Raw genomic sequence first — 25,639 nt, forward strand, 5'->3', positions numbered from 1 at the left:
ACTCAAGGGTTATCGCCATGACGCGACAGTTTGTAATTGCACGTGATTGGATAATACTGTATTGTTAAGGTTAGAAAACGTCCAATCATCTCAAAGATTTTTTATCGTCGCATCGTAATTGGATCGTATATATGGCCGATTCCAGTTGATTCATAAGTTTATCGAGACCAATCGCCAGGTCGTAACAATCGCCACTCGTATCAAGATACTCGACATTCGGAAGTTGAACTTTTTCTGCCAACATATAGTATATCATACTGGATGAAAGATTTTTATCCAAATGTCAATTTTTATTCCTCCTTGTCATTATAATTCTAGTTGATGTTAGAAACATCGACAATATCACGAGTATAATTGATGTGTACTCAAAGGAATATAACGTAGTAATACACGTTAAAAGTGTACAGGCGTTTTATGGATTATCAAGGCATGTTTGACATCACAGAAACGAGTGTTCCGTTTTAGGTAAATAAATTTATCATAGTGTTATTCACACTTCCCCTCCACCCGTATTCGCATATTTTTATGTGATTATAATTCGATTGAAATTGTATGGAATATTTTATCCTTTAAGAAGATAACAACTGTAACCTAATTTTCTAACTTTTCACAATATAATAGACGCCCATTAAATTTATAATTAGAAATTTATAACAGAGCCGTTGCCGTTTTCATTGGTTTTATATTAAGAAATTAATTCTTTTATTTAAAAATAAATATATATCGCCAATGGAATATATTTTCTTCATCCTTGTATTCTTTCTTTCCAATTTTCCAAAATGTCTTTTTATCTTATGTGAGAAAATAATAGAAGAAAAAAGAAAAAAAAAAAAGAAAGAGAAAGAAAAAATGTATATAATTATTTACTGTTGTTGATGTATAGTAAAAAAGAAATAAAAATGCCGGCACCACCGCCACTACCTCCTGCTTTTACCGCGCCTCCTCCTGTGTCAGGTGAACAAGATAGGAGTTTGTTGTTACAATCAATTAGAGAAGGAAAAGCTCTAAGGAAGACAGTTACGGTAGATAAAAGCGCACCAGCTATAAGTGGTATGCCTTGACTCAAAGATGCTTCATTTATATTAATTCATATAATTCTTTATGAAATTAAATAGATATACATTTAACAAATCAAAGTATTAAATATTGATTTTTACCTATAGGTAAAGTCAAAGGTGATTCAACTTCTATAACTTCCGGCAGTAGTGGTAACAATGGCCCTAATACATTCAGTAGTAGTATTGCTAATAATAACAATAGTGGACCAATAGGCCTAGGTGGATTATTTTCAAGTGGTATGCCAAAGTTAAAGCCAACGGGTCTTAGAGGAAACACAATTGAAAAAGATTCGCATACTACTATCAATAACAGTAATTTCTCTAATTCATCTGGTAATTTGAATCAAAATGTTAAACGAGGGCCTCCTCCAATTCCACCTCCAGCTACACAAAAACCTCAAGTATTTCCTCAAGTAAGAGAAATATATTCATTTCTGATTAGTTATATAATATATGTGTATAATGTTGATGTTATTTCCAATGGAACAACATTTTATTATTATTAATTATTATTGTTATTATTATTATTATTATTATTATTATTATTATTATTATTATTATTATTATTATACAGGTATCAAGTGGAGCAGATTCAGCAAATTCTAATACAGATGGACATAAAGGCTTTGGCAAACCAACACTCGCGCCTAAACCACCACCACCATCCACAGCTCCTCAGAAACCATCGCCACCTCCTAAGAAATTAAGTTTAACAAGTTCTGGGAGTGTCTCAAGAGCACAAAGCATGAGGTTACCCAGGTCTCCACCAGTTCTTGCCCCAACACCACCATCCCTTCATCAATCGCAGGATTGCTTAAATGAACCTCAATCAAGACCCACGAATCGTGTTCTTAGACCTCCTATTGCTAGACCGCCATCTCCTCCAATATCCAGAGCGACATCTTCAATGATGATAACAAGAGCAGCACCACCACCACCTTCCAGAGTTACGGTTACAGCCCCCTGCATTCCTCCGCCACCTCCACCTCTTCCGCATCGTCCTCCAACTCACCAAAGATTGGCTGCACCTCCACCTCCACCACCAACACCTCCTACGAGAGGCTCGTCGATGAGAAATGGACAAGCTACAAATTCTAATCTTGATTTGGAGATAAGATTTGCAGAAATGTTTCATTCTGTTTCGAATTTTCCACCACCAGAAGCTTTTAGAGGATTTACAAAGATCTACAGCAGTAGAAATGGTAAGAAAAAAAGTAAAAATAAATTTAATACGCTCAAGAAATTTAATGTTAAACAGCAGATATCTGAGATATTTGTTTGATGTGCATATATATATATATATATATATATATATATATATATATATATGCTTTCATACTGATTCATGGATAGTCCTTATAAATTATTTTTGATTAATAGATTTCTCACTAATAATACACAATTTCTCTTTTATTTATTTACAACAATAGCTTAGTTTTTATTCAATGACTCTAAGCATGTACTTATACATATATTTGTCAATTTTTTATCTAACTTTTTAAAAAGAATAATCAATTCACTAATCAAGGACTATCTTGCATCCTATCACATTATAGCTAATGATTTATTTAAGAGTCATTTGATACAATTGATGATCGCATGTATTCGAGCTGGTTTGGTTTAATAATAGGTACTGTTATAGTTTGATTTATTGTAACTGTGCCAACTGTTCTAAAAATGAATGTAATGCTAGTACAATTATTCATTTATCGGAAAAGGGTTATAGGGTTTTCATCTGCAATAATCTGGATAAATCAAATTCACCATAACATTATTCATCAATTTATTATTATAAAAATATATTTTGTATATTTTTATAATAATAAACAATCAATTTATTATTATAAAAAGTCATCATTTTAAACTTTTTTCGTGATAAAAAATATCACAAAATCATTCATTTCTCACTCACTTTTTTTTATACATACATATCATATTGTATTTTTAATAAAAATAAATTTCATATGTCCACATTAATAAATCGAAAATCTCTTAAGTTAACCCATTAATAAACATTTCATAGCACGTTATTTAAATATAATGAATTTAATATAAATTCTGTAAATAATTGCTATAATTTTCATGTTTAATTGCATGCTGCATGTATATAACTCTATCTATGTAAATTGGTATAGCTTTATATAAGAAAAGTATATGTATGAAATTAATAAGTATATTAAAGATATAATAAAAATGATTAAAAAATTACAGCTGCAAAGCAACAGGCTCCAGCACCGCCTCAACAAACATCTAATCCAAATACAATACTTCCCTTAAGTGTTTCGTCTAGTAACAGTGGTAATACAATGCAATCAACGTGGCATGTTAAAAACTTTTAGTTACCTAAGTTATCTCATTTTGTTTATGAAAAAAGATCAGCATTTAACATTGTTTTACACATTAACAAAATAATAATGTGTGAATACATAGAAAAATTGTGTTTGCAGAGAATCTAAGTTACTGTTATTGAAAGTGTATTGAGAAGGTCTATTTAGAGTTGTAATTATAATTAAATTTAACAAAAAAAAATCTGAGGAGTTATTACATAGTAATTGAAAATATAAAATTTCCTTCTAAAGTGCAATGATACTCTGCTCTGTAATAAATCTGTTTATAATGCTTTTACCTAATATTTAATACTGCCAGACTTTCAATTTTTCTATGTTTCAGTTTTAATCCTTTATTATATGTCAGACATTCTTTCGTAAAAATTTCAATGCACAAAAAAATTTCATATTATATCTATGATTAATATAGGTATATTTAAGTTAAAACTAACATGAGATCATAAACTTGTTAAATAATGTTGGAAAACAATTGCAACAATAAGTATTAATGCAACCTAATTGTTAAAAAGTTCATATATACATGCATTATGTTGTAACATTATTTAAAAAATATAAAATGTTACATATTTTTATTTCTATCAATAGTTTCTCATAATCCATTATTTCATATGTACATTTTCATAGCAAACGATTTCCAATATGTAAGTATAATCAGGGGTAAAATTAAACTGAGAAATATCTTAGTTATATTCAAAACTGATATTTATTATGAATTATAAAGAAAAATATTTTTTTAACTAGGAAACTCTTCTCTCGGAGATCTTCATTAAAGTAATATAAAGGATGACTAGAATCTAATATGATAATAAAACTCATATTAAACATAAAAAAAAAAAAATAAAAAAAAACAAAAAAAATTCAAATGTATTCAATAATGATCGTATATTAAGTATTGAAAAAGAAAAAAAAAATATTAATAATTTGAATAATGTTGTAAAATATATTTTGAGAAATTCAACACAAGCATGGAAGTTAAAGACTGTATTGTGTTGTGTATCTGTATATATGTATATATGTATATATGATATGTATATATATATACATATATATATGTAACAATATATTTAATTTATTCAATTTTATTATAGAAAGAAATATAACATATCTTCGCAATTCGATGAACTATAAGGAACCCATAATGTGTAAAGAATAAATAAATTGGAAGTACTGAATTGTGGATTAAATAAAAATAAATTATATATAGGGCGAAGGGGGAGGGGACGATATTAAATGGCATTGTATACGAATTTAATTAACGCGATTATTTTCTAAAATTTTCATAACATTGCATTATTTAATACAAGGTAGCATAAGTAATTTGTAAGATTAAAACATATAAACAAAATCATATTTTTTATACTTCAAGCTCTCTTTCAATAATCCTACGATATTCATCGAAGCCTCCTTCAATACACCGAACTGATCCTTCGCCACAGACCCATAACTCTGTACAAACCATACGTATTAATCGTTCGTCGTGCGACACTAAAATAACACCCGCCTAGAGAAAAAAAAATAAATAAATAAATAACAAAGAATAATATAATAAATCGTATACACAAATATCGCAATAATAAATCATTTAATAATCATAATGGAATTATATATAAAAATCTTACTTGACAGCTATTGAGTGCTTTTCCTAATGCCTCGATTGATTCTATATCCAAATGATTCGTAGGTTCGTCGAGTACTAAGAAATTTGGCATTGCTGCACACATTAAAGCAAAAGCTACCCTTGATTTTTGGCCTCCTGATAACGAATTGATCGTTTGCAATGCTAAATCACCACTTATCCCAAAACTACCAAGCATTCGTCTGTACTCCTCGATTGGTTTACCTAAAAAGAAAAAGAAAAAAAAAAAAAAAAAAAAAAAAAAAAAATGAATTATTAATGCGAGATAAAAATAAAAACATACTATACGACAAATCCTATGTCACATACCTGGAAAATGATTTTGCAATAATTCGACAGGACATACACGCATATCTAATTGATCAACGTGATGTTGACTAAAATATCCAAATTTCAAGTTACGATGCACGTGCACTGTGCCTCGTGTTGGACTTAAAGCATTTGTTATTATTTTTAATAACGTGGTTTTACCCGCACCATTTTCACCCACAATACAAATACGAGATTGTAAGCTTGCCGTTAAATTTACACCAGTAAAGACGTATGAATTATCGTTTCCAGTTTCATAACGAAATGAAACTTCATTCAACTGAAGTATTGGAGGACTTAATGGTTCAACGTCAGGGAATCGTAATGTTACTTCTCCTTCCTTTTCCATGGGTTTTAATTCTGGTCTATAAAATAAAATAAAAGAAGAAAAAAAAAATATGTTTATGAAACAGATCCAAATTATAAAACTATGTCATTGATCATTATGTTTCAAAGAACTTACAATTTCTCCAACATTTTTATTTTACTTTGTACACTAGAGGCACGGTTGGCATTATAACGAAAGCGATCAATGAATTCTTGCACGTGGGCTCTTTTAGCTTGTTGAGCTTCATATTCTCTTTGTTGATTTCGTTCGCGTTCGCCTTTAGTTTTGGAAAATTGTTCATAATTACCACGATATGCCTCTATTTTTTGACCTCGTAAATATAAAATATCCGTAGGTACCTATTATACATATACACGATAAATAAAAAAGAAAAACAAAATCGAAACAAATACATAGTAAAAATGCATACAGTATCCAAAAAGTTTCTGTCGTGAGAAACAACAAGTAGAGTCGTTGGCCAGGATTGTAAATATTTCTCAAGCCAAAGTATAGCTTTGATATCAAGCATGTTTGTCGGTTCATCAAGTAACAAAAGATCTGGTCTAGAAAAAAGTGCTCTTGCAAGAGCAAGTCTCATCCTCCAACCACCAGAAAAAGCTTTGGTAGGCCAAGATTGCCTTTCAACAGAAAATCCAAGTCCAGATAATATTGCACTTGCTTTAGCTGGTGCTTTATCGACTTCAGCCAACTGCATAGCTTCGTATATTCGAGCTAATTCTTCTCCTAATGCATCACTTGTCTTACCCCCATCTTTTTCTATTGCAGCTTGTAATTCCGTTTCTCGACTTAACAGAGTACTTCTTTCTTGATCACATCCTAGTACAGACTCGAGAGCCGATGTATCATCACCGGCTACCTCTTGCTCTACATGTAGAACTCGTACATGAGATGGTATTCTAAGCTGTTTACTAAATTAATAATAATTAAAAATTAATAATAATTTATTGTTAATAGATTAATAATAAAAATTAATATCACTTATCATTACCTGGATATCATTCTAAGCAATGTGGTCTTACCCAGACCATTTCTACCAATTAAACCATAGCGTCTACCAAATGCAAGAGTTAAATCGGCACCTTGTAATAATACTCTATCTCCGTATGCAACATCAAAGTTTTCTATTCTGATATCTTGTGTCTTATTTACTCCACCTTTGGTTTCCATTCTACTATCTTTTTTACTTGTCATTTGACTGGCACTTGCAGATTCTGTAGCTTGGTTTATGTTGTTTGTACGGCCTGCTATACCCAATTCATTTATAACTCTTTTTTCTTGTTTCTGTTGTAATTTAGCCTCTGCTTTTTCTAATTTTTTAGCATCCACTTTCTATCATAAAAATCATATTAATTGATTGATATTCCAATTATAATAAAAATTATTAAATAATTAATTACCATAGCATCGTCCCTTGTTGTCACCCATATACTTTTAATTTGTTCTACTTGTGCTTCCAAAGTAGCAGCCATTGCTCCTAGATGAACAGGAGCATTTAATACTTTATTTACACCATTTTTTCTCCTTTCAACTTGTCCTTCTTCGGTATTACCTTTTAACATTTCTAGTAATTTCACACATATTTCTCTGTATTAAAAAAAAAAAACAAAACAAAAAATACTTAATATTTCTCAAGCGAACATATTTCATAATGCAAATTTGTTTGTGTATAATCAAAATATATTTATATATCAAATTTAATCTTATTACTAATAATCATTCCATACTGCTTATATATAATGCATACCGCATAGTTTGCTTCTATCACATCATAAATTATTATATTTCCAAGAATCATATTAGAAACGAATTGTCGGGCATCTATGTTTAAAATCTTCCTCATAAGAATTACAATGGCAATTCGTAAAAAAAAAATTTTTAAATAAATATGACAATCAGAAAAAATTAGAAAATAAGTGACTAGTAACCTATAAAGAATGTTTGTAAACACAGATTTATAAATTTATGACTATAAAAAATGATTATATGTGAGTGTAAATACGAGTTTTACAGACCTAACCTCGTTTTCTGATTTATCAGCTACTTCATGTAAAACTTCCCCGATAGCCTCATAAATCTCATCGCCATCTTCAAAATCATCTTTGGAACTATCTAAAATACCTATACGAACAAAATTAATTATATTGTTTGAATTACATTATTATGAACTTTTGAAGACACATTTTTTTTCTTAGGTTAATTAGTAAAAATGTACCTTCTACATATTGGTATAAATCATCGTCTATCGTTGGAAATTGACTACGAATATATTCACCACACGTTGCCATATTAACCGGAATATTCTGACGAAGTTTCAATATAAATTTCCTAATAATAAATTAGAAAAACGTCTTGCTTGACGGACCAAACGTCAAACGTCCTTTGATCTTCATGAACACATGTTTACGCCATTTTGAAATACGATTTCGTCATCGTCGAGAGATCGATCCAATCAGAGTTTACTCTTTTAAGTAAAGTATTATTTTATCACGTAAGTTTAATTAAATTATTTATCGAAGTAATTGATTTTTGATATTAAATGTATATTAATGACAAATTCCTTTTCTTAATTATCCTTTTATCAATAATCCTATATATATTACACGATAGTCGCCATCTTAAAACTATCAGAAGTCATTCCTCCTTGCTCGTATTGCATATCCTCTTATGTGTTGACATTATCAATAATTAAACTTCCGCATTAGGAGGATCATAATCAGGATATAAACACAATTGGATTGTTGGAGATTATTAAAATATTCTTGATAAAATGTGTGTAAAGGAACAACAGATTGAAAGTGAAATTTACAATGCGAGCAATGGTATAAGAACTGTAGTGGATCGAATTATTAGGGATTAAGTCACAATACAGAGTCATCGATCTCTTTCTTTATTGAAAATATTCTACTTATTTATAACTGTAAAGTGAACGCTCGAATAAAATATATAGTTGCATAAAATATCAAGAAAATGGCGACAGATGTCGAGGAATCAGATACCGATGATCATGAAAGACCAGCTCCTCCAAAACGACAACGTACACGATGCATTAAAGTCGATGAAAATTATTGGGAAACGGTAATTATTTATTAAAACTTTAGAGAGACTTATACACGACATTGTTACAAGACTAAGTATGTATTATTTTAATTAATTGCTTAATATATACATACATATATATATATATATATATTAAGCAATAATGCGTGTATATATAGTCTGATATATATATATATGTTTGTGTATATTGCCTGATATATATATATATATATATATATATATATATATACCTTGAAATATAATTTTATTCATATAGAACAGCTTGTTGTTTTACCATGAAACAAATAATTTGATTTTGTTAATGAAACTTTCAAATTGATATTATTATCAGGATAAAACATCATGCAACAGCAAACATACAATACAAGAGACAGAAAATGTTGAGCATGAAGAAGTTGAAAGACGAGAGAAATTAAGGCGATGGCAAGCCTGCCAAGTGGCAAAAGGATTTGTAGACAATACTATTAATAAAATGCTGGAAAATTTTATCATGCCATCTGAATCCTATTCTGTGGAAGATCCAGAATTTCGTGTATTTAGGGGAAATGATATGGAAAATACAGCTGTAATGATGGCAATTCGTAATCACGGTTTGGTTCAATCAACAGAACTCGTTTCTCAATCTGATACTTTCTATAATAATGGGGTACCTGGCTATTGGACTAATAATGATTATACAAATGTATCGTGTTGTCCATCCAGTCATATGGAAGATACAGGAGATTTTTCTAATTCCATAGCTGCATCATCAGCAAATTCTTTGAAATTACATGATCCTGTAGAGATACCACGTTATAATGAGTCAACTTGGGATGTTGGTAAAATAGGTGATAATGATCAACAAGAAGATTTCTTAGAGCGAGCTGTAGCAGAAGCTATCAAGAAAAAGGGCTTAAGTGCTCTGAGTGTAGATTACGGATGAAATGTTTCTTTTCATTAATTGCCATACAAATGTATTGATACAAACATGGTATTATTATATATAAGACTATTATATACACGCATGGTATATAATAGTGATAACTTTGTTCTTATTCTTTAGAAACTTTATTCGTACAACACAGTTAATTTTATCTATAGTATATGTCAATATTAAAAAGACTTTATATATATATATATCAGCCACCCGTGTTCTCAAAAATTAATAGTTGCTGGTGTATTTTAACATCAAAATATGCTTGCATTATGATCAAAGCTTTTTTTTTTTGCAAATTGGTTATTAATGAATGAAATGAATAATATAAATTTCTCTCTATTCAACTAATATAAACTATAAATTCGTTTGATAACTAATTATTATTTGTTCATTTATTTATACTAATATGAAATTTATTATAGACAGAACTTTCTACATAAAGAATGAAAATATTAATGTATATAAATATATATGTATATATATATATATATATACATATATATTTATATATATAGGCACGTTAAGACTGTAGTATCAGATATGTTTTATTTTTTATCAAATTGTACATCTGCTTAATTTTAATTTACATCCTTTATTCAAAAGATGTCATAACATTGAAATTAATAAGAAAACTGAATTATACCCTTACTCTGTATCGTATATATGTTTTTTCAAACGTGCCTCCTCTTTACATGTAAGTAAATATAAAATAAAAGTTACGATTACGTTGTAATTTAAAAAGCAGAATTTTATAAAAAAGAAAAAAAAATTTGTTAACTATTCCGGAAACGTAGGAAAAGTTTTATATATAGAGAAAGAGACAGAGAGAGAGATTTAAAAAAATTCTGTAATTTCAAGAGAATTATGAGAAAGAACCGATGAAGTCGTACGTTTAAATACGGATTAAAAAAAAAAAAAAAAAAAAACGAGATGAAAGAAAATGATAGAAAAATGAATTTAGCTGTCCGAAAAGTGAAATGTGATAATAAGATAGTGGACAAAGCATCGAAGAGGGATAAGAGTAGACAGGGGGTGGGAAGAAAGAAGGGAGGCAGAGAAGAGGAGAGAGAGAGAGGAGAAAGGTTTTTTGAGGCAGTCGCAAAAGAGTAGAAGAAGAGGGGTTTCAAGAACAACGGGAAGTGCAAGAGCGAGCAAAGACCGTAGTATTCGCGCGTCTCTGCTGACTGTTCGCGTAGCACGAGTACGAAACGTGAGGGGTATAGGAAGGGAAGGGGAAGGGAAGGAACGTGCTATCTCTCTCTCTCTCTCTCACTCTCTTCTATTTCGCCTTGAGAGAGAGAGAGAGAGGAGGAGCGCGCGATTGAAAAAGAGTGAGGAAGGGAGAAAAGAGAGAAAGGAGCATAGGGAGGGGAAGGATAGAGCATAGTATCGGCGGTGGTGGGGAGACCGAGAGGAATCGACGAATCGCGAACGAGAGGGGAGAAGCCACGGGCAGTGGGTGCACACGTACAAGGCGTAGTGACTGCACGCCGAGTCGGAACGCGGAGCGAGCGAGCGTCGAATGAACGTTGATGTCGCATTTCCGTGCTGTTTTTCTACACGTTATAATATTATACCAATTAAAGGAGAACGATATTCTCAGTGTCTTCTATCTTAATTAAATCGTAAATTTAAACAATGGCATCGGACGAGGAGGTGGAGGAAAGCTACGCGGGTGAGTAGTGATCGGAAGAAGAGAACACTATCGCCGAAACCGCCGGAAAGTTGCGTGTCCTCGTCGGCTAAGCAGGACGCGCGCTTTTCGTATGATGGCTGCCATGTCAATTGCTTCTTGTTGTTTTTTCTTTTCCTGTTTCTTTTTTTCTTTTTGATTTTTCTTTTCCCTCTTTTTTTCCTTTTCCTCTTCTTCCTTTTCTTTTTCTTTTTTCCTTTTCTCTCTCTCTCTCTCTCTTTTTCCAAACATTTCTTTCTTGTCCCCCCCCCTCTTTCCCCGGGCCCTCTCCCCTCCCCTCTGTTTCGCATCAAGTCAGTCGGCAATACGGAACAAAACGCATCGAAAGAAGATTTTTATGTCCTTCGTCGAATATGCGATCATGTATTTCGAAGTATTCTTTTCTCCTTGTCTCTCTCATTCTCTCTCGCTCTCTCTTCCCTCCTTCTCCTCTCCTGTCTCACTCTTTTTTCTCTTCTCTTCTCTTCTCTCTTCTCCTCTCTTTCCTTCTCCCTCCCTCCTTCTCTTTCTCTCTCTCTTCCTCTCTGCCTACCTTCTACTTACTTACCTACCTACCTACCTACCTACCTACCTATCCTGTCTCTCTTTCTCTTTTTATCTCATCTTTCTTGCTCGAATGCCGATCGCGCTGTTCGATTCAAAGGCGCGAGAATCTATTTCGTCGGGAAATAATTTTGTTTTCTTTTTTCTTTTTTTTTTAAAGCTCTCTGAAAAGCTTTCGTTGTAACATTTACGATTGTCAAATGATATTATATATTGAGTACGTTAACATTTCGCGCCTTGTCCAGGATTGATCGATCCTACGATCGAGTGTCATGGAATATGATGATTCAACGTTCGGAAAGCGATCGGCGTTTGACCGCGTGCCGGAAAACTTCCTCGAAAAATCACATGGATGCGTCTTCTCCCCTTTTTGCAATCTTCTTTTTTTTTTTTTTTTTTTTTTTTAATAATATCTTTTATTGTATTGCTTAGTTAAAAAAAAAAAAAATCTTTTTTACTCTCTCAGCTGTTTGTTTACATTTGAAATCCACACATTTATATTTTTGGCATAAAAATAAAATGACTCTTTTGCAATAATCATCGTCGAAATCAAAAATAGTGTGCATATATAATTTTGACGCAACTATTAATAAATATATGCGTCAGCAAAGAAATAAATTTTCAATTCTTATCATTCGTACTTTCTTATATTCGACTGTCGCGAAAGAATGAAGAATTTTGAATCGAACATATATATATATATGTTTTGTTTCGTTCAATCTGTGTTATTATCAGTTTACTACCATTGTTATTACATCTAATATCCCTTTTCCCCTCTTTTTCCTTCTCCTGCTCCTCCTCCTCCTCCTCCGTCATAGTACACGTTATTACTATATTATTGTTCTACTATTACTATTATTACTTGTATTATGTTTTATGCAGTAGTAGCGAACGTGAAATTATAAAAAATATGTCGCAATGAATACTCGTTAGTCTGTGATATTTTGTCACTATTCTTATTACGATTATTATTATTATTATTATTATTATTATTATTATTATTATTATTATTATTATTATTATTATTCTTATTATTATTATTTTTTTTTTTTTATTATTATTATTATTTTTATTATTATTATTATTATAAATATTATTATTATCATTATCGTCATCATTATTTTTCTAGGTAGTAACTTTGTGACGCTCGCTTCGGTTTTTGAAGTATCTAGTGCAGCTGTGTGTACTTCGTGACTGACACACTTATAGGGTTGTTATAATAGCCGGTTCGTGTACGCGATTATAAAATATTAAAAATCTTACAATTAACCTCTTTTCAATATACCCGTGATCATTTTTTTCTATAGATACGTTTTAAAATTATTTCGGAAGGCTTACGGGATCGATCGAGAGTACGATAAGATTATGAATAAATACTTCGTATGCGTTATGCCCTTTGAAAGAAAATGGCGGACGCACACTCGCACAAAGCATTCGCCGAACGCGGATTAGTCTGTAATAATTTGTACATTTTTGTTAAACTTACTTGTGCATAATATAATGCATACGTTACATTCGTAAACCGATTTTTCTCGTGTTTCTTATCATCGACAAATAGTCATCGTAATAGTTTATAAAGATAGTGAAAAATAGCATTTATATAAGTTTTAAATTTGGTTTAATAACCGTCAATCGTTCCTTTCAGGTATTAGAATATGGATGGTTAGTAAACGACGATTTACCGCATATATTTCTGTCATAAATAATAATATTTCTATTTTGGAGGGAAACTTTCATTTCTGTTTTGTGATTTGTTATTGTGACATTTTGAGATGTTTTAATTTGTTTAAAAATTTTTTCGAATATCATATTTTCGTTTTAATCATTATTTTAATTTCATAATATTTCATATTTTATTGGATTATTATGTTATAATATTTCTTATACTGTTATACTTTATTGATTTTGTCAGAGTTTAAGTGTGGTTTTCATTTTTGCCAAACCCAACTTATAATCACCATTCACATATTGATTTTGTCTGCTTAATACATATAGGAACAACTATATATATATATATATATATATATATATATATATATATATATATATATATATATATATATATATATATATATATATATACATATATATATATAAATGTATATATATATATATGTATATGTATAATAATAACCTGTAGAATAAAGCATTAGTTCTTTTGATGAATCAATTGCTTTAGAATTTTATTTTTTATATTTAAATTCAATTGATTTCTCCAGTTTTGTCTACTATTAAAATTTATTTTATTTTGATTTTTTGGTTATGTTTTATTGAAATATTATTAATATGAAATGTTCAGGAGAAGATGATCTGGATGAAACTGGAGGTCAGGTTTCTAATATTAGTCAACAAGTAGATGGCTCATCTGATGCAGAGAAATCTCCAATATTAGTAAGTGTTTTTTTTTATGTATATATATATATTTTTTTTCTCCTTTTTAATTTTGAATAAACTTATGAAATTCAATATATAAACATTAAATGTATCTATTTGTAGGAAGAAGACGATGATTATGAACCAGAAGAAAGAAAGAAAAAGAAAGGTAAAAAGCGGAAAGCACGCAGTGAAGATAAAAAAGGGAAGAAAAAGAAGAAAAAGAAAAAGTCTGATTCTGGAGATGTAAATATTATTGTATATATTATACAAGTAATTTTTATATGTATATCTGTTTTTTCTCGCAATAAGTTTTATTTGGAAAATATTAGGAAAGTGATTTCGGTGGTGGAGATGTTGGGGATGCAGCAGGAGATGATAGCGATTACGCGGGCAATAGGAAGAGCAGAAAATCTTCGTCGAGGAAATCATCCAGTCATAACGACTCAGTTACACAAGGACAGGAACCTACAACTGGAATGCCAACAATAGAAGAAGTGTGCAACACCTTTGGTTTAACTGATGTGCAGATAGAATACTCTGATGCAGATTTCCAAAATTTAACAACATACAAACTGTTTCAACAACATGTTAGACCACTTTTAGCAAAGGAAAATCCGAAAGTAAGTGATTTTATTATTTAAAAAAAGAAAGGTAATATCTTATTATTTTTTTTTCTTTTTTCTTTCTTTTTTTTTTTGTTCGTTTTTTCTTTTTTCTTTTTCTTTTTCTTTTTCTTTTTCTTTTTTTTTTTTAATTCTAAGTGTTTTACAATTTGTTTCTGCATACATTATGCACAGGTTCCAATGTCCAAACTGATGATGCTGGTAGCGGCCAAGTGGCGAGACTTCTCCGAGCTGAATCCACACACCCAACCGGATGCAGATGCGTCGTCTACAAATGTGGATGACGATAGCAGAAATGTAAGAACAAATCGCAGTGGTCCGGTCCAAGAGGCAGAGGATGAAGAGGACGACGACGAAGATAGTGATCGAAAAAGGAAGTCTAGGGGAACTAGGGCTAAAAAAGGCAAAAAAGCATCTAAAGTACCAACGCTTAAAATAAAACTTGGAAAACGTAAAAGGGGAAGTTCAGTATGTGATTTTTAATTGATTGCAACAATTCCGTGATGTTGTGCAATTAATTCGAGTTATGTGTTGCTTGTGTAATTGGTGTCTTTTACTTAATTAGGATGAAGAGGCAGAGGGAAGCGGGGCAGGTTCTGATCGCGATTCCGACATGGAGTTCGAACAAATGCTGGCTAATGCAGAAAAAGGATCTGGTGGGGATGGAAACATGAAAGCAGGTGGAGAAGAGGGTGAAGTGGAACCACCGGCAGAACCTCCAGTTCGCAGAAAGGCAAAAACTAAGATTGGCAACAAAACTAAGAAAAAAAAGAAGACAAAAACTACATCTAAATTTCCAGATGGTGAAGAAGGTCTTCAGGTAGTTTTGCTTATAAATTTATATATTTACAACGAAACAAGATATATTTCATTTTATTTAGCTTATAAAAAAAATTTTTTTTTCTTTTTTTTTTTTCTCTCTCTCTATTTTTTTTCCTATATTCTCTCAGACCGATCATCAAGATTACTGCGAAGTGTGTCAACAAGGTGGAGAAATCATATTATGTGATACCTGCCCAAGAGCATATCATTTGGTGTGTTTAGAACCTGAATTAGAAGAAACACCGGAAGGAAAATGGAGTTGTCCTCATTGTGAAGGAGAAGGTATTGCAGGTACCTTCCTTGTACTCCCGATCCCTTTTCCTACCCATCACATTTGTACAAGTATACTGTCAAATTTATATTACAAATTGTTTATTATATTGATTAGGTGCAGCAGAAGATGACGATGAACATATGGAATTTTGTAGAGTGTGTAAAGATGGAGGTGAATTGTTGTGTTGTGATAGTTGCACAAGTGCTTATCATACGCATTGTTTAAATCCTCCCCTGTCAGAAATTCCAGATGGTGACTGGAAATGTCCTAGGTGTTCTTGTCCGCCATTGCGTGGCAAAGGTAAACTGTTCTTATTTCTTTATACTTATTAAATAATAATTTTTTTTTATGTGTATGTATATATATATATACATATATTAACTTTTTAACTTTAGTTGCAAAAATATTAACGTGGAGGTGGAAAGAATGTCCGGAAACACCATTAGAAGAACCTTCAACAAGCAAAGCAGCACCAAAGCAACGTAAAATACGCGAATTTTTCGTAAAGTGGGCCGATATGTCTTATTGGCATTGTGATTGGGTCACAGAATTACAATTAGATGTTTTTCATCCACTTATGTTCAGGTAATTAAATAATGATGATTGATATAAATAAATGATTAAATTATTGAAAGAATGAGATGATTTGTAAAGAAAAAATAGTTGTTTTATTAGATTTTATTTTCAGAAATTACTCGCGTAAATACGATATGGATGAACCACCGAAATTAGAAGAGCCATTAGATGAAAGTGACTCTCGTGTAAAGAGATTGAAAGAACAAGATGGTGCTACTAATAGAGATGAATATAATTTAGAAGAACGATTTTATCGCTATGGTGTACGCCCTGAATGGCTTGTTGTTCATCGAGTCATTAACCACAGACTTCAACGAGACGGTCGAGCAATATATCTTGTTAAATGGAGAGAACTAGGCTATGATCAAGCTACTTGGGAAGATGAACACGAAGATATACCAGGATTAAAACAAGCTATAGAATATTATTTAGATTTAAGGGCAGCGAATTGTTGCGATGGCAGTTCCTCTCGTAAGGGTAAAAAAGGTAAACATTTTTTCATACTTCCTTTTTATATTTATGAATTTCAAAAGTGTTACTGCGATATTTTTTTCTGCTTTTAACAATATAATAATACTCAACAGGTAAAGGTAAAAAGTCTAAAACACGCGAACTTATTGATGACGAAGAGAGAACACCCAAACGTTACACACCACCACCGGATAAACCAACTACCGATCTTAAGAAAAAGTACGAACGTCAACCAGAATATTTGGATCAAACAGGGATGCAATTGCATCCTTATCAATTAGAGGTAATTGTTCCATTATTATATGATATTTAACAATAATGAATGATAATTGAAAATAATTGAAAACAATAAAAATATTGTTTTCTGCTTAGGGCTTAAATTGGTTGAGGTATTCATGGGGGCAAGGAATAGATACTATATTAGCAGATGAGATGGGTCTAGGAAAAACCATACAAACGATAACATTTTTATATTCTCTTTATAAAGAAGGACATTGTAAAGGACCTTTCCTTGTATCCGTTCCACTCTCAACAATTATTAATTGGGAACGTGAATTTGAGACCTGGGCACCTGATTTTTATTGTGTCACCTATGTTGGTTAGTATAAACTTTTAATTGTTAAACTTCATCTGTTATAATTTTTTTTTATATCATGCAAATTATAACATATAATAAAAATCTTGTTATTGTTTTTGAAAATATAGGTGACAAAGATAGTAGAATGGTGATCCGTGAAAATGAATTGTCATTTGAAGAAGGAGCCGTTCGTGGCATCCGAGCATCTAAAATTCGATCATCTCAAATAAAGTTTAACGTATTATTAACAAGTTACGAATTGATTTCCATAGATTCAGCTTGTCTTGGTTCGATAGATTGGGCCGTACTTGTTGTAGACGAGGCACATAGATTGAAGTCGAATCAGTCAAAATTTTTCCGATTACTTGCATCTTACAATATTGCATATAAACTTTTGTTAACCGGTACACCGTTGCAGAATAATTTAGAAGAATTGTTCCATTTATTAAATTTCTTGTGTCGAGATAAATTTAACGATCTAGCAGCATTCCAAAACGAGTTTGCTGATATCTCGAAGGAAGAACAAGTGAAAAAATTACATGAGATGCTTGGACCTCACATGTTACGACGATTAAAAGCTGACGTCTTGAAGGTACATTAAATTATTTACATTTCTTTTTCTTCTTTCCTTTTCTTTCTTTCTTTCTTTCTTTCTTTCTTCTTCTTCTTCTTTTTTCTTTCTTCTGATTTTTTTTTATTTTTTTTTTTTTAATTCCATCGTCATGAATTATTTTAACAGAATATGCCAAGCAAATCGGAATTCATAGTCAGAGTTGAATTATCACCGATGCAAAAGAAATATTACAAATACATCTTAACGAGGAACTTCGAAGCTCTTAATCCCAAGGGTGGAGGCCAACAAGTATCATTATTAAATATAATGATGGATCTTAAAAAGTGCTGCAATCATCCCTACTTATTTCCCGCTGCATCACAAGAAGCACCAACCGGACCTAACGGAAATTACGAGACATCGGCATTGATTAAAGCCGCTGGAAAATTAGTTTTGTTGAGCAAAATGTTAAAGAAATTAAGAGACGATGGTCATAGAGTTCTTATATTCTCTCAGATGACTAAAATGTTGGATATACTTGAGGATTATTTAGAAGGAGAGGGATACAAATATGAGAGAATAGATGGTAACATTACAGGTGCACAGAGACAGGAAGCTATCGATAGATTTAATGCTCCTGGTGCACAACAATTTGTATTTTTACTTTCTACGCGTGCTGGTGGATTAGGTATCAATTTGGCAACAGCAGATACCGTAATCATTTATGATTCTGATTGGAATCCACATAACGACATTCAAGCTTTCAGCAGAGCACATAGAATTGGTCAAGCCAATAAAGTTATGATTTATAGGTTTGTCACTCGTAACTCAGTGGAAGAAAGAGTAACGCAAGTAGCTAAACGTAAAATGATGCTTACACATTTGGTTGTTCGACCAGGCATGGGTGGTAAAGGTGCTAATTTCAGCAAACAAGAACTCGATGATATTCTTCGGTTTGGTAAGTTTTAATTGTGAGATAAATATGTACATATATTAATTTTTTTTTTTTCTCCAAGTTTCATCCAGTGCAGATGATATAGATTTACTCGAATAAAAAGTATTAAATTTTAATTTTTTTTCTTTTCTATAGGTACCGAAGAATTATTCAAAGAGGAAGAAGGTAAGGAAGATGAAGCAATTCATTACGACGATAAAGCTGTAGCTGAATTGTTAGATAGAAGTAAGGAAGGTATAGAGCAAAAGGAGAATTGGGCAAATGAGTACTTAAGTTCATTTAAAGTCGCATCTTATGTGACGAAGGAAGGTGAAACCGAAGAAGAAGCAGATACTGAGATTATTAAGCAGGAAGCTGAAAATACTGATCCAGCGTATTGGATAAAGTTATTAAGGCATCATTATGAACAGCAACAAGAGGATATAGCGAGAACACTTGGAAAGGGTAAAAGAGTTCGGAAACAAGTTAATTATAATGATGGTGGTGTAACGGGTGATCAAGGTGCAAGGGATGATCAACCCTGGCAAGAAAATTTGTCGGATTACAACAGCGACTTTAGTGCGCCAAGTGACGATGATAAGGAGGACGATGATTTCGATGAAAAGGGTGATGGAGATTTGTTATCTCGTAGAAGTAGACGAAGATTAGAGAGGCGAGATGAAAAGGATAGGCCTCTTCCACCGTTACTTGCTCGAGTAAATGGTAACATTGAGGTATTAGGTTTTAATGCTAGACAAAGAAAGGCATTCTTAAATGCTATTATGCGTTATGGGATGCCTCCGCAAGATGCATTTAATTCGCAATGGTTGGTACGAGATTTGAGAGGGAAATCAGAAAAAAATTTCAAAGCTTACGTCTCCCTTTTTATGCGACATCTTTGCGAGCCAGGTGCGGATAATGCGGAAACATTTGCCGATGGTGTACCAAGGGAGGGTCTTAGCCGACAACATGTTTTAACGAGAATCGGTGTAATGTCCTTGATTAGGAAAAAGGTTCAAGAATTTGAACACATTAATGGGTATTATTCAATGCCAGAAATGATTCGTAAACCAGTTGAACCTGTAAAGGTAGATGCTACTGGTGACGCAGCAACAGGCACTAGTAGTACAAGTGCAACACCTGCTACTTCAAATGCACCTAGTCCCAGTCCTGCCGCTACACCAACGCCCACGTCTGCATCTGGCACGATGACTAGTGATAATAACAAAGCCAATGCTGACTCATCAGAGACAAAGGATTCCAAGGACGACCAAAAGGAAAAAGAGGTTTGTGAGAAACTTGAGTAATTTTTTAATCATCAAACATTTCCCCTCCCTCTCCTTTTCTTTTTTTTTTCTTTTTTCTGTTTAAATTTTCTACATCCATTTTCATGTTTCCTTTTAGGGTAATGATTCTAAAGATCCCAAAGAAGATTCAAAGGACAAAGAGGAAAATGAGGGAAATAAGGATAAAGAAAAGGATAAGGAGGAGATTAAAAAGGAAATAAAAAAAGAAATTAAAAAGGAAGAAAAGGAAACGGAGACGGATATATCGGACAAGGATAAGGATAAGAATGATGGTAAAGATGAGAAAGGTACGACAAAGCATGATGTAAAAACGGAAACAGGAGAAAATAAGCAGAAGGAATCCGAGGAGGATGTTGTTATCGTTAAAGATGACGAGGAGGAAACAGAGAAACGAGAGGTATTTTTTTTTTTTTATATAATCGTAAAAGTAATGTTCGTTTTTTTTCCCCCCAACAGTTAACTTTTTTTCAACATAATTGTAATCAAAAAATTAATTATAGGATAAGGATACGAAGGAGAAAGATACAAAGGACTGTGATTCTGAAATACTTAAACCTAAGCGTAAATTCATGTTCAATATTGCTGACGGTGGTTTCACAGAGCTGCATACTTTGTGGTTAAATGAAGAAAAAGCTGCGGTACCTGGTCGTGAATATGAAATTTGGCACCGAAGACACGATTACTGGTTATTAGCTGGTATTGTTACTCATGGATATGGTCGTTGGCAAGACATACAAAATGATATACGGTAAATGAATGAACTTTGACATATTTGATACTTATAAATAAATTATTCGTTCGGTCAGATATCTTTTACAAATGATTTTTATTACACATTGTAGATTTGCAATAATAAACGAACCCTTCAAGATGGATGTTGGAAAGGGTAACTTTCTAGAAATAAAAAATAAATTTTTGGCTAGGCGTTTCAAGCTTCTAGAACAGGCATTAGTGATAGAAGAACAATTGAGGAGGGCCGCGTACCTGAACTTAACGCAGGATCCAAATCATCCTGCGATGAGCCTCAATGCCCGATTCGCCGAAGTTGAGTGCCTTGCCGAATCACATCAACATCTTAGCAAAGAAAGCCTTGCTGGCAATAAACCTGCGAACGCAGTACTGCACAAGGTTCGATTGTCGATAACAGATTTGAATGTTTTTTTTTTTTTTTTTTCTTCGCTGTAATTTATTTATATCATATACATTTGTATACTGATCGACAATTTCTAACTTTTGATAATTTTGAAATGATTATAGGTATTAAATCAATTGGAGGAATTATTATCTGATATGAAATCAGATGTCAGTCGTTTACCTGCGACATTGGCACGTATTCCTCCGGTTGCTCAAAGACTTCAAATGTCCGAGAGGTCGATATTGAGTCGATTAGCAGCAACTGCTCCAGGTGGTAACAGTTCTCAAGCTGGTCAAGCCGCATTATTGGCACAACAATTTCCTGCAGGCTTTTCTGGAGGACAATTGCCAGCCACCTTTGCAGGAGCCGCTAATTTTGGAAACTTTAGACCACAATACTCAGTACCGGGTCAACCACCTCAAGGTTTTACAGGTCAGTGAGACCGATTCCCTCGCTCGAACAAGAACAATTGTTAACTTGATACGAAGAGATGATTCTTTCTATCGTAGCTTGAACATAAAATATTTGAATTCTAAAAGAATTCGAATCATTGGCGCTGGTTGCATTAATTCAACAATAATAATAATAACAACAACAACAACAACAACTACAATAATAATCGACGTCAACAACAACAACAACAACAACACAGAATATTGCGCTGTATTATTTTTTTCTTACAATATGATTTTTAGCTGAATTTTCATTATAAAGAGAGGTGGTAAGATTTGAGGATTTTTAAAGCGTAATACACTTTATTATTAAATTACATTATATCTGTATTTATTATGTGTACATTCGGCAACTAGCATCAAGAGTTCATGTTTTATATCAATGCAAGCGGTTTTTATTCAAGGGATATGGATTATTTTATATATATATATATATATATATATATATATATATGCATGCATGTACGCATGTACGCATGTACGCATGTACGCATGTACGCATGTACGCATGTACGCATGTACGCATATGTACATCCATACATCATACATAAATACATATTAAGAATGATTTATATCTCTCGAACGAGCCCGCTGTGTGTATCCATGTAATATTAAGAGTACGTTTTACTTAAATTTATTTAAGAACAAATAATTTTATTTGGAATTTACAACTTTAAGGTGTGCTGATTTAAACGATGTATTCTTGTAATTTATTCGTAAAAAAAAAAGAAAAAAAAAACAAAAAAAAACAAAAAAAGAAGAAGAAAAAATAGTGACAATAGTTCGCTCGGATGCAAAAGGATTAATTAGCTAACTGGCGTGTAATAAGTGAGATATAATCAGGAGTCAATAATTTCTTCGGATTTCCTCGAATTATGGAAATTCGTCAGGATATAATACGAGACAGAGAGAGAGAGAGAGAGAGAGAGAGAGAGAGAGAAAGAGAGAGAGCAAGAGAGAACAAGAGAGAGAGAGAGATAGGACATTGAACAAAGGCAATCATTTTAGTTAAGACTGACATTTGATATTGTATCCGAGAGATTGTCACGCGTGATGTACTATTGTAATGCACGGGTTATGTTGTTAGTTATATGACGATATATATATATATATTTTCTTTCTTTTTTTCTTTTTTTTTTTTTTTCTTTTCTTTTCTTAATTGTATCTCACAATTCGATGCTCGGTCAATTTTTCAAGTCAAAATAATATTATATAATAGGGGTAAGGTGAGTGATGAAAAAAAAGTTTGTATGATTCTCGCAGGAATAAATTTATCATTCACCAATACATTTCGTATAATTCGAATATGAAGGATACACATTGAATGAAAGAAGCTGAGATTAAACAAAATGTGTACCGTTTTCACAATATGACATTTTTAATAATCAACGGATTAAAAATTTGCAATATAATAATAATAAATAAATAAATAAATAAATAAATAAATAAGTAAATAAATAAATAAATAAATAAATAATCATCATCACACACACACACACACATGGGTGTCATATACTTACAATAGAAGAAGAAAAGTAAATTCTTTTAACACTGTACGTCTACAATATATGCTTCGAAATTTTGTCTTCTACCTTACCTAAGTTTAGAATTAATTCTAATAATAATAATAATAATAATAATAATAATAATAATAATAATAATAATAATGATAATAATAATAATAATGATATAATAATAATAATAATTAATAATAATAATAATTAATAATAATTAATAATAATTAATAATATTTGTACATACATTGTCGCGATGCAATTTCGAAAATATCATAGTTGTAAATGGCAAAAAAAAAAAAAAGAGAAAAAAACAAAGTAAACAAGATTATCTCGTGCCCCCATGCATTACTACTATACATTGGTTGGACGACTAATGTAAATTACATGAAACGAAAAAAAAAAAGAAAGAAAAAAAATTTTACGACGGCTTTACGTGAGTATATAATTAATTATTCGATCTTTTCTCCAATCCCCCCTACAGTTGCAAACATTCATGTATCTTACTTTCTTCTACTCGTAAAATCTTCCAAATTATTACTTCAACATTAATAATAATTTTCTTTTTTTTTTTTTAATAATTTTTAATAATAATTTATTAATTATTATAAATAAATTAAATAATAATTACTCATAATAATTTTTTTTAATGATACTATAGACAATTAATTAAGAGATTTAAAAAAAGAAAGAAAAAAAAGGAGAGAAATAAAAGGATACTGAAATAAACGAGGAATAGTAACATACAAATTGTTTTATTTTCCAACAATTTATGTATGCATGCATGCATGCATGCATTGCCATATTCTGCTAAATAGAATATTGAAAAATAATAATAATGAGAAAAAAAAAAGACCATATACATACGTCGACTTTATATCTTTAATAGCGTTTGGAAAATGTTACAATTAAATAAAGACAATTGATGAGTGAAATATTAACGTAATGATAAACGTCGAAATGATTATTATCTTTAATGAAGTATATCGTATCTGTTGAAATATAATCGAATAATATTGAAATAATGTTCAGCCAGATGCATCCTTACTTTGTCTTTGTTGTATCATCTCTCTCAGATTATTTTCACTCTCTTTTAAGCTCTTTTGCAAATAAGTTTTATTATTTTCTAAGGTTTGTACCTTCTCGTCCACTGCTTTCATTTTATTTTCCAAACCAACTTTTATATTTTCAATATCATCAAATAAAAACATTCGCCCAATGGATTCATAAGTTCTTGTATCCGGTGGCAATGAGGTTATCTCTTTGACGGTAAGCTGTGCACGTTGTTTCGTACGTTTTAATTTTTCTATTTGTACATCAGCCAGTTTTAATTTTTGTGTGGTATCAACCATTTTCTCATGCAATTCTGAAAATGCCTTTTTTAATTCTTGATCCGGTACCCTTGCCATTTTTTTCCTCCTAAACAAAACATTTCTATTCTCATTCTACGATCTTAATATATTAGAATTAATTAACAATTACCTTTTATGTATTGATCAAATTTAAACTCAAACACGCTTTTTTTCTTTTCTTTTCTTTTCTTTGATAATCCTTCAATCAGATATATGTGTTAATATAACATTGTTAAATAAAGATTCTTAAATCTACACCTTCATCCATATATGACAAACGACTTCGCTCATTAAGGCGCATTTGCATGATATCAATATCAAAGATATCATGAGAAAATCAAATAAATCCTTTTTGAAAATATTTGATTTCAATGCTCGTTTCTATTATAAGACGGACGATGAAATAATTTATTTCATTGCAAAAAAAAAAAAATTGATGTGAGTGGTTATGTAAACTCTCTTTGATCAACGTATTATGTCGTAACTCGTGTCCCAATTGGTTAGTAAAGACTCCTTTCATGAAAACTTTCCTTTAAGTTTTCTTCGGTTTTTTTTCTTTTTCCTTTTGTTTTGTTTTCTTTGTTTTTTTTTTCTTTTTTTTTAAATATCGTAAATTTAGTTATTATTTTTATTTTAGTTTACAAATGTTGAATTTATTTATAAGTTTTCTTGAAAGCTAAATAAATATGATCGATTAACGAAAAGAACGTATAACGATTAACGTTATATTTATATATCGTTCAACTGTTATAGGTCCCTCCTCT

The 25,639-nt window shown here is 31.4% G+C and overlaps 5 protein-coding genes across 10 annotated transcripts; 3 read left to right on the forward strand and 2 right to left on the reverse strand.

The window, feature by feature from the left end:
* Positions 1–164: 164 nt before the first annotated feature.
* Positions 165–4,185, forward strand: LOC118443611 (uncharacterized). Its single transcript, XM_035870844.2, has 5 exons — positions 165–465; positions 884–1,050; positions 1,164–1,471; positions 1,633–2,260; positions 3,270–4,185. The coding sequence occupies exons 2-5, from the start codon at positions 900–902 to the stop codon at positions 3,395–3,397; spliced, it is 1,215 nt and encodes a 404-aa protein (XP_035726737.2). The 5' UTR covers positions 165–465; positions 884–899; the 3' UTR covers positions 3,398–4,185.
* Positions 4,186–4,552: 367 nt separating this feature from the next.
* Positions 4,553–8,051, reverse strand: LOC118443608 (ATP-binding cassette sub-family F member 3). Of its 3 annotated transcripts, XM_035870835.2 has the most exons (9): positions 7,913–8,051; positions 7,713–7,818; positions 7,098–7,284; positions 6,689–7,029; positions 6,110–6,608; positions 5,815–6,038; positions 5,352–5,716; positions 5,026–5,246; positions 4,556–4,907 (listed from the first exon to the last, which is right to left on the reverse strand). In XM_035870835.2, the coding sequence occupies exons 1-9, from the start codon at positions 7,983–7,985 to the stop codon at positions 4,761–4,763; spliced, it is 2,163 nt and encodes a 720-aa protein (XP_035726728.1). In that variant the 5' UTR covers positions 7,986–8,051; the 3' UTR covers positions 4,556–4,760. The 3 variants fall into 3 exon arrangements, with proteins under 3 accessions (XP_035726729.1, XP_035726730.1, XP_035726728.1); XM_035870836.2 differs by lacking the exons at positions 7,713–7,818; positions 7,913–8,051 and adding an exon at positions 7,445–7,585 and having other exon boundaries at positions 4,553–4,907; XM_035870837.2 differs by lacking the exon at positions 7,913–8,051 and having other exon boundaries at positions 4,554–4,907; positions 7,718–7,820.
* Positions 8,052–8,057: 6 nt separating this feature from the next.
* LOC118443614 (uncharacterized) lies at positions 8,058–10,075 on the forward strand. 2 transcript variants are annotated; one of them, XM_035870849.2, is made up of 3 exons: positions 8,058–8,188; positions 8,403–8,775; positions 9,089–10,075. In XM_035870849.2, the coding sequence occupies exons 2-3, from the start codon at positions 8,668–8,670 to the stop codon at positions 9,677–9,679; spliced, it is 699 nt and encodes a 232-aa protein (XP_035726742.1). In that variant the 5' UTR covers positions 8,058–8,188; positions 8,403–8,667; the 3' UTR covers positions 9,680–10,075. The 2 variants fall into 2 exon arrangements, with proteins under 2 accessions (XP_035726742.1, XP_035726741.1); XM_035870848.2 differs by having other exon boundaries at positions 8,125–8,188; positions 8,308–8,775.
* A 1,028-nt stretch (positions 10,076–11,103) lies between these two features.
* Positions 11,104–23,598, forward strand: Mi-2 (chromodomain-helicase-DNA-binding protein Mi-2 homolog). 3 transcript variants are annotated; one of them, XM_035870352.2, is made up of 19 exons: positions 11,104–11,348; positions 14,209–14,300; positions 14,406–14,528; positions 14,615–14,905; positions 15,083–15,376; positions 15,474–15,728; positions 15,859–16,021; positions 16,119–16,304; positions 16,400–16,589; positions 16,693–17,066; positions 17,165–17,334; positions 17,424–17,649; positions 17,757–18,220; positions 18,368–19,139; positions 19,272–20,401; positions 20,520–20,819; positions 20,923–21,170; positions 21,265–21,550; positions 21,680–23,598. In XM_035870352.2, the coding sequence occupies exons 1-19, from the start codon at positions 11,312–11,314 to the stop codon at positions 21,995–21,997; spliced, it is 5,919 nt and encodes a 1,972-aa protein (XP_035726245.1). In that variant the 5' UTR covers positions 11,104–11,311; the 3' UTR covers positions 21,998–23,598. The 3 variants fall into 3 exon arrangements, with proteins under 3 accessions (XP_035726245.1, XP_085514445.1, XP_035726248.1); XM_085658319.1 differs by having other exon boundaries at positions 15,083–15,366; positions 15,473–15,728; XM_035870355.2 differs by having other exon boundaries at positions 11,105–11,348; positions 15,859–16,012; positions 21,680–22,451.
* A 664-nt stretch (positions 23,599–24,262) lies between these two features.
* Positions 24,263–25,291, reverse strand: Pfdn1 (prefoldin subunit 1). The gene is made up of 2 exons (XM_085658322.1): positions 25,006–25,291; positions 24,263–24,942 (listed from the first exon to the last, which is right to left on the reverse strand). Exon 2 carries the CDS (start codon positions 24,930–24,932, stop codon positions 24,552–24,554), a length of 381 nt encoding a protein of 126 aa, XP_085514448.1. The 5' UTR covers positions 24,933–24,942; positions 25,006–25,291; the 3' UTR covers positions 24,263–24,551.
* Between the last annotated feature and the right edge of the window lie 348 nt (positions 25,292–25,639).

The sequence above is a fragment of the Vespa mandarinia genome, chromosome 7 (genome assembly GCF_050613455.1).
Source record: "Vespa mandarinia isolate Hongniang chromosome 7, ASM5061345v1, whole genome shotgun sequence".
Lineage (NCBI taxonomy): Eukaryota > Metazoa > Arthropoda > Insecta > Hymenoptera > Vespidae > Vespa > Vespa mandarinia.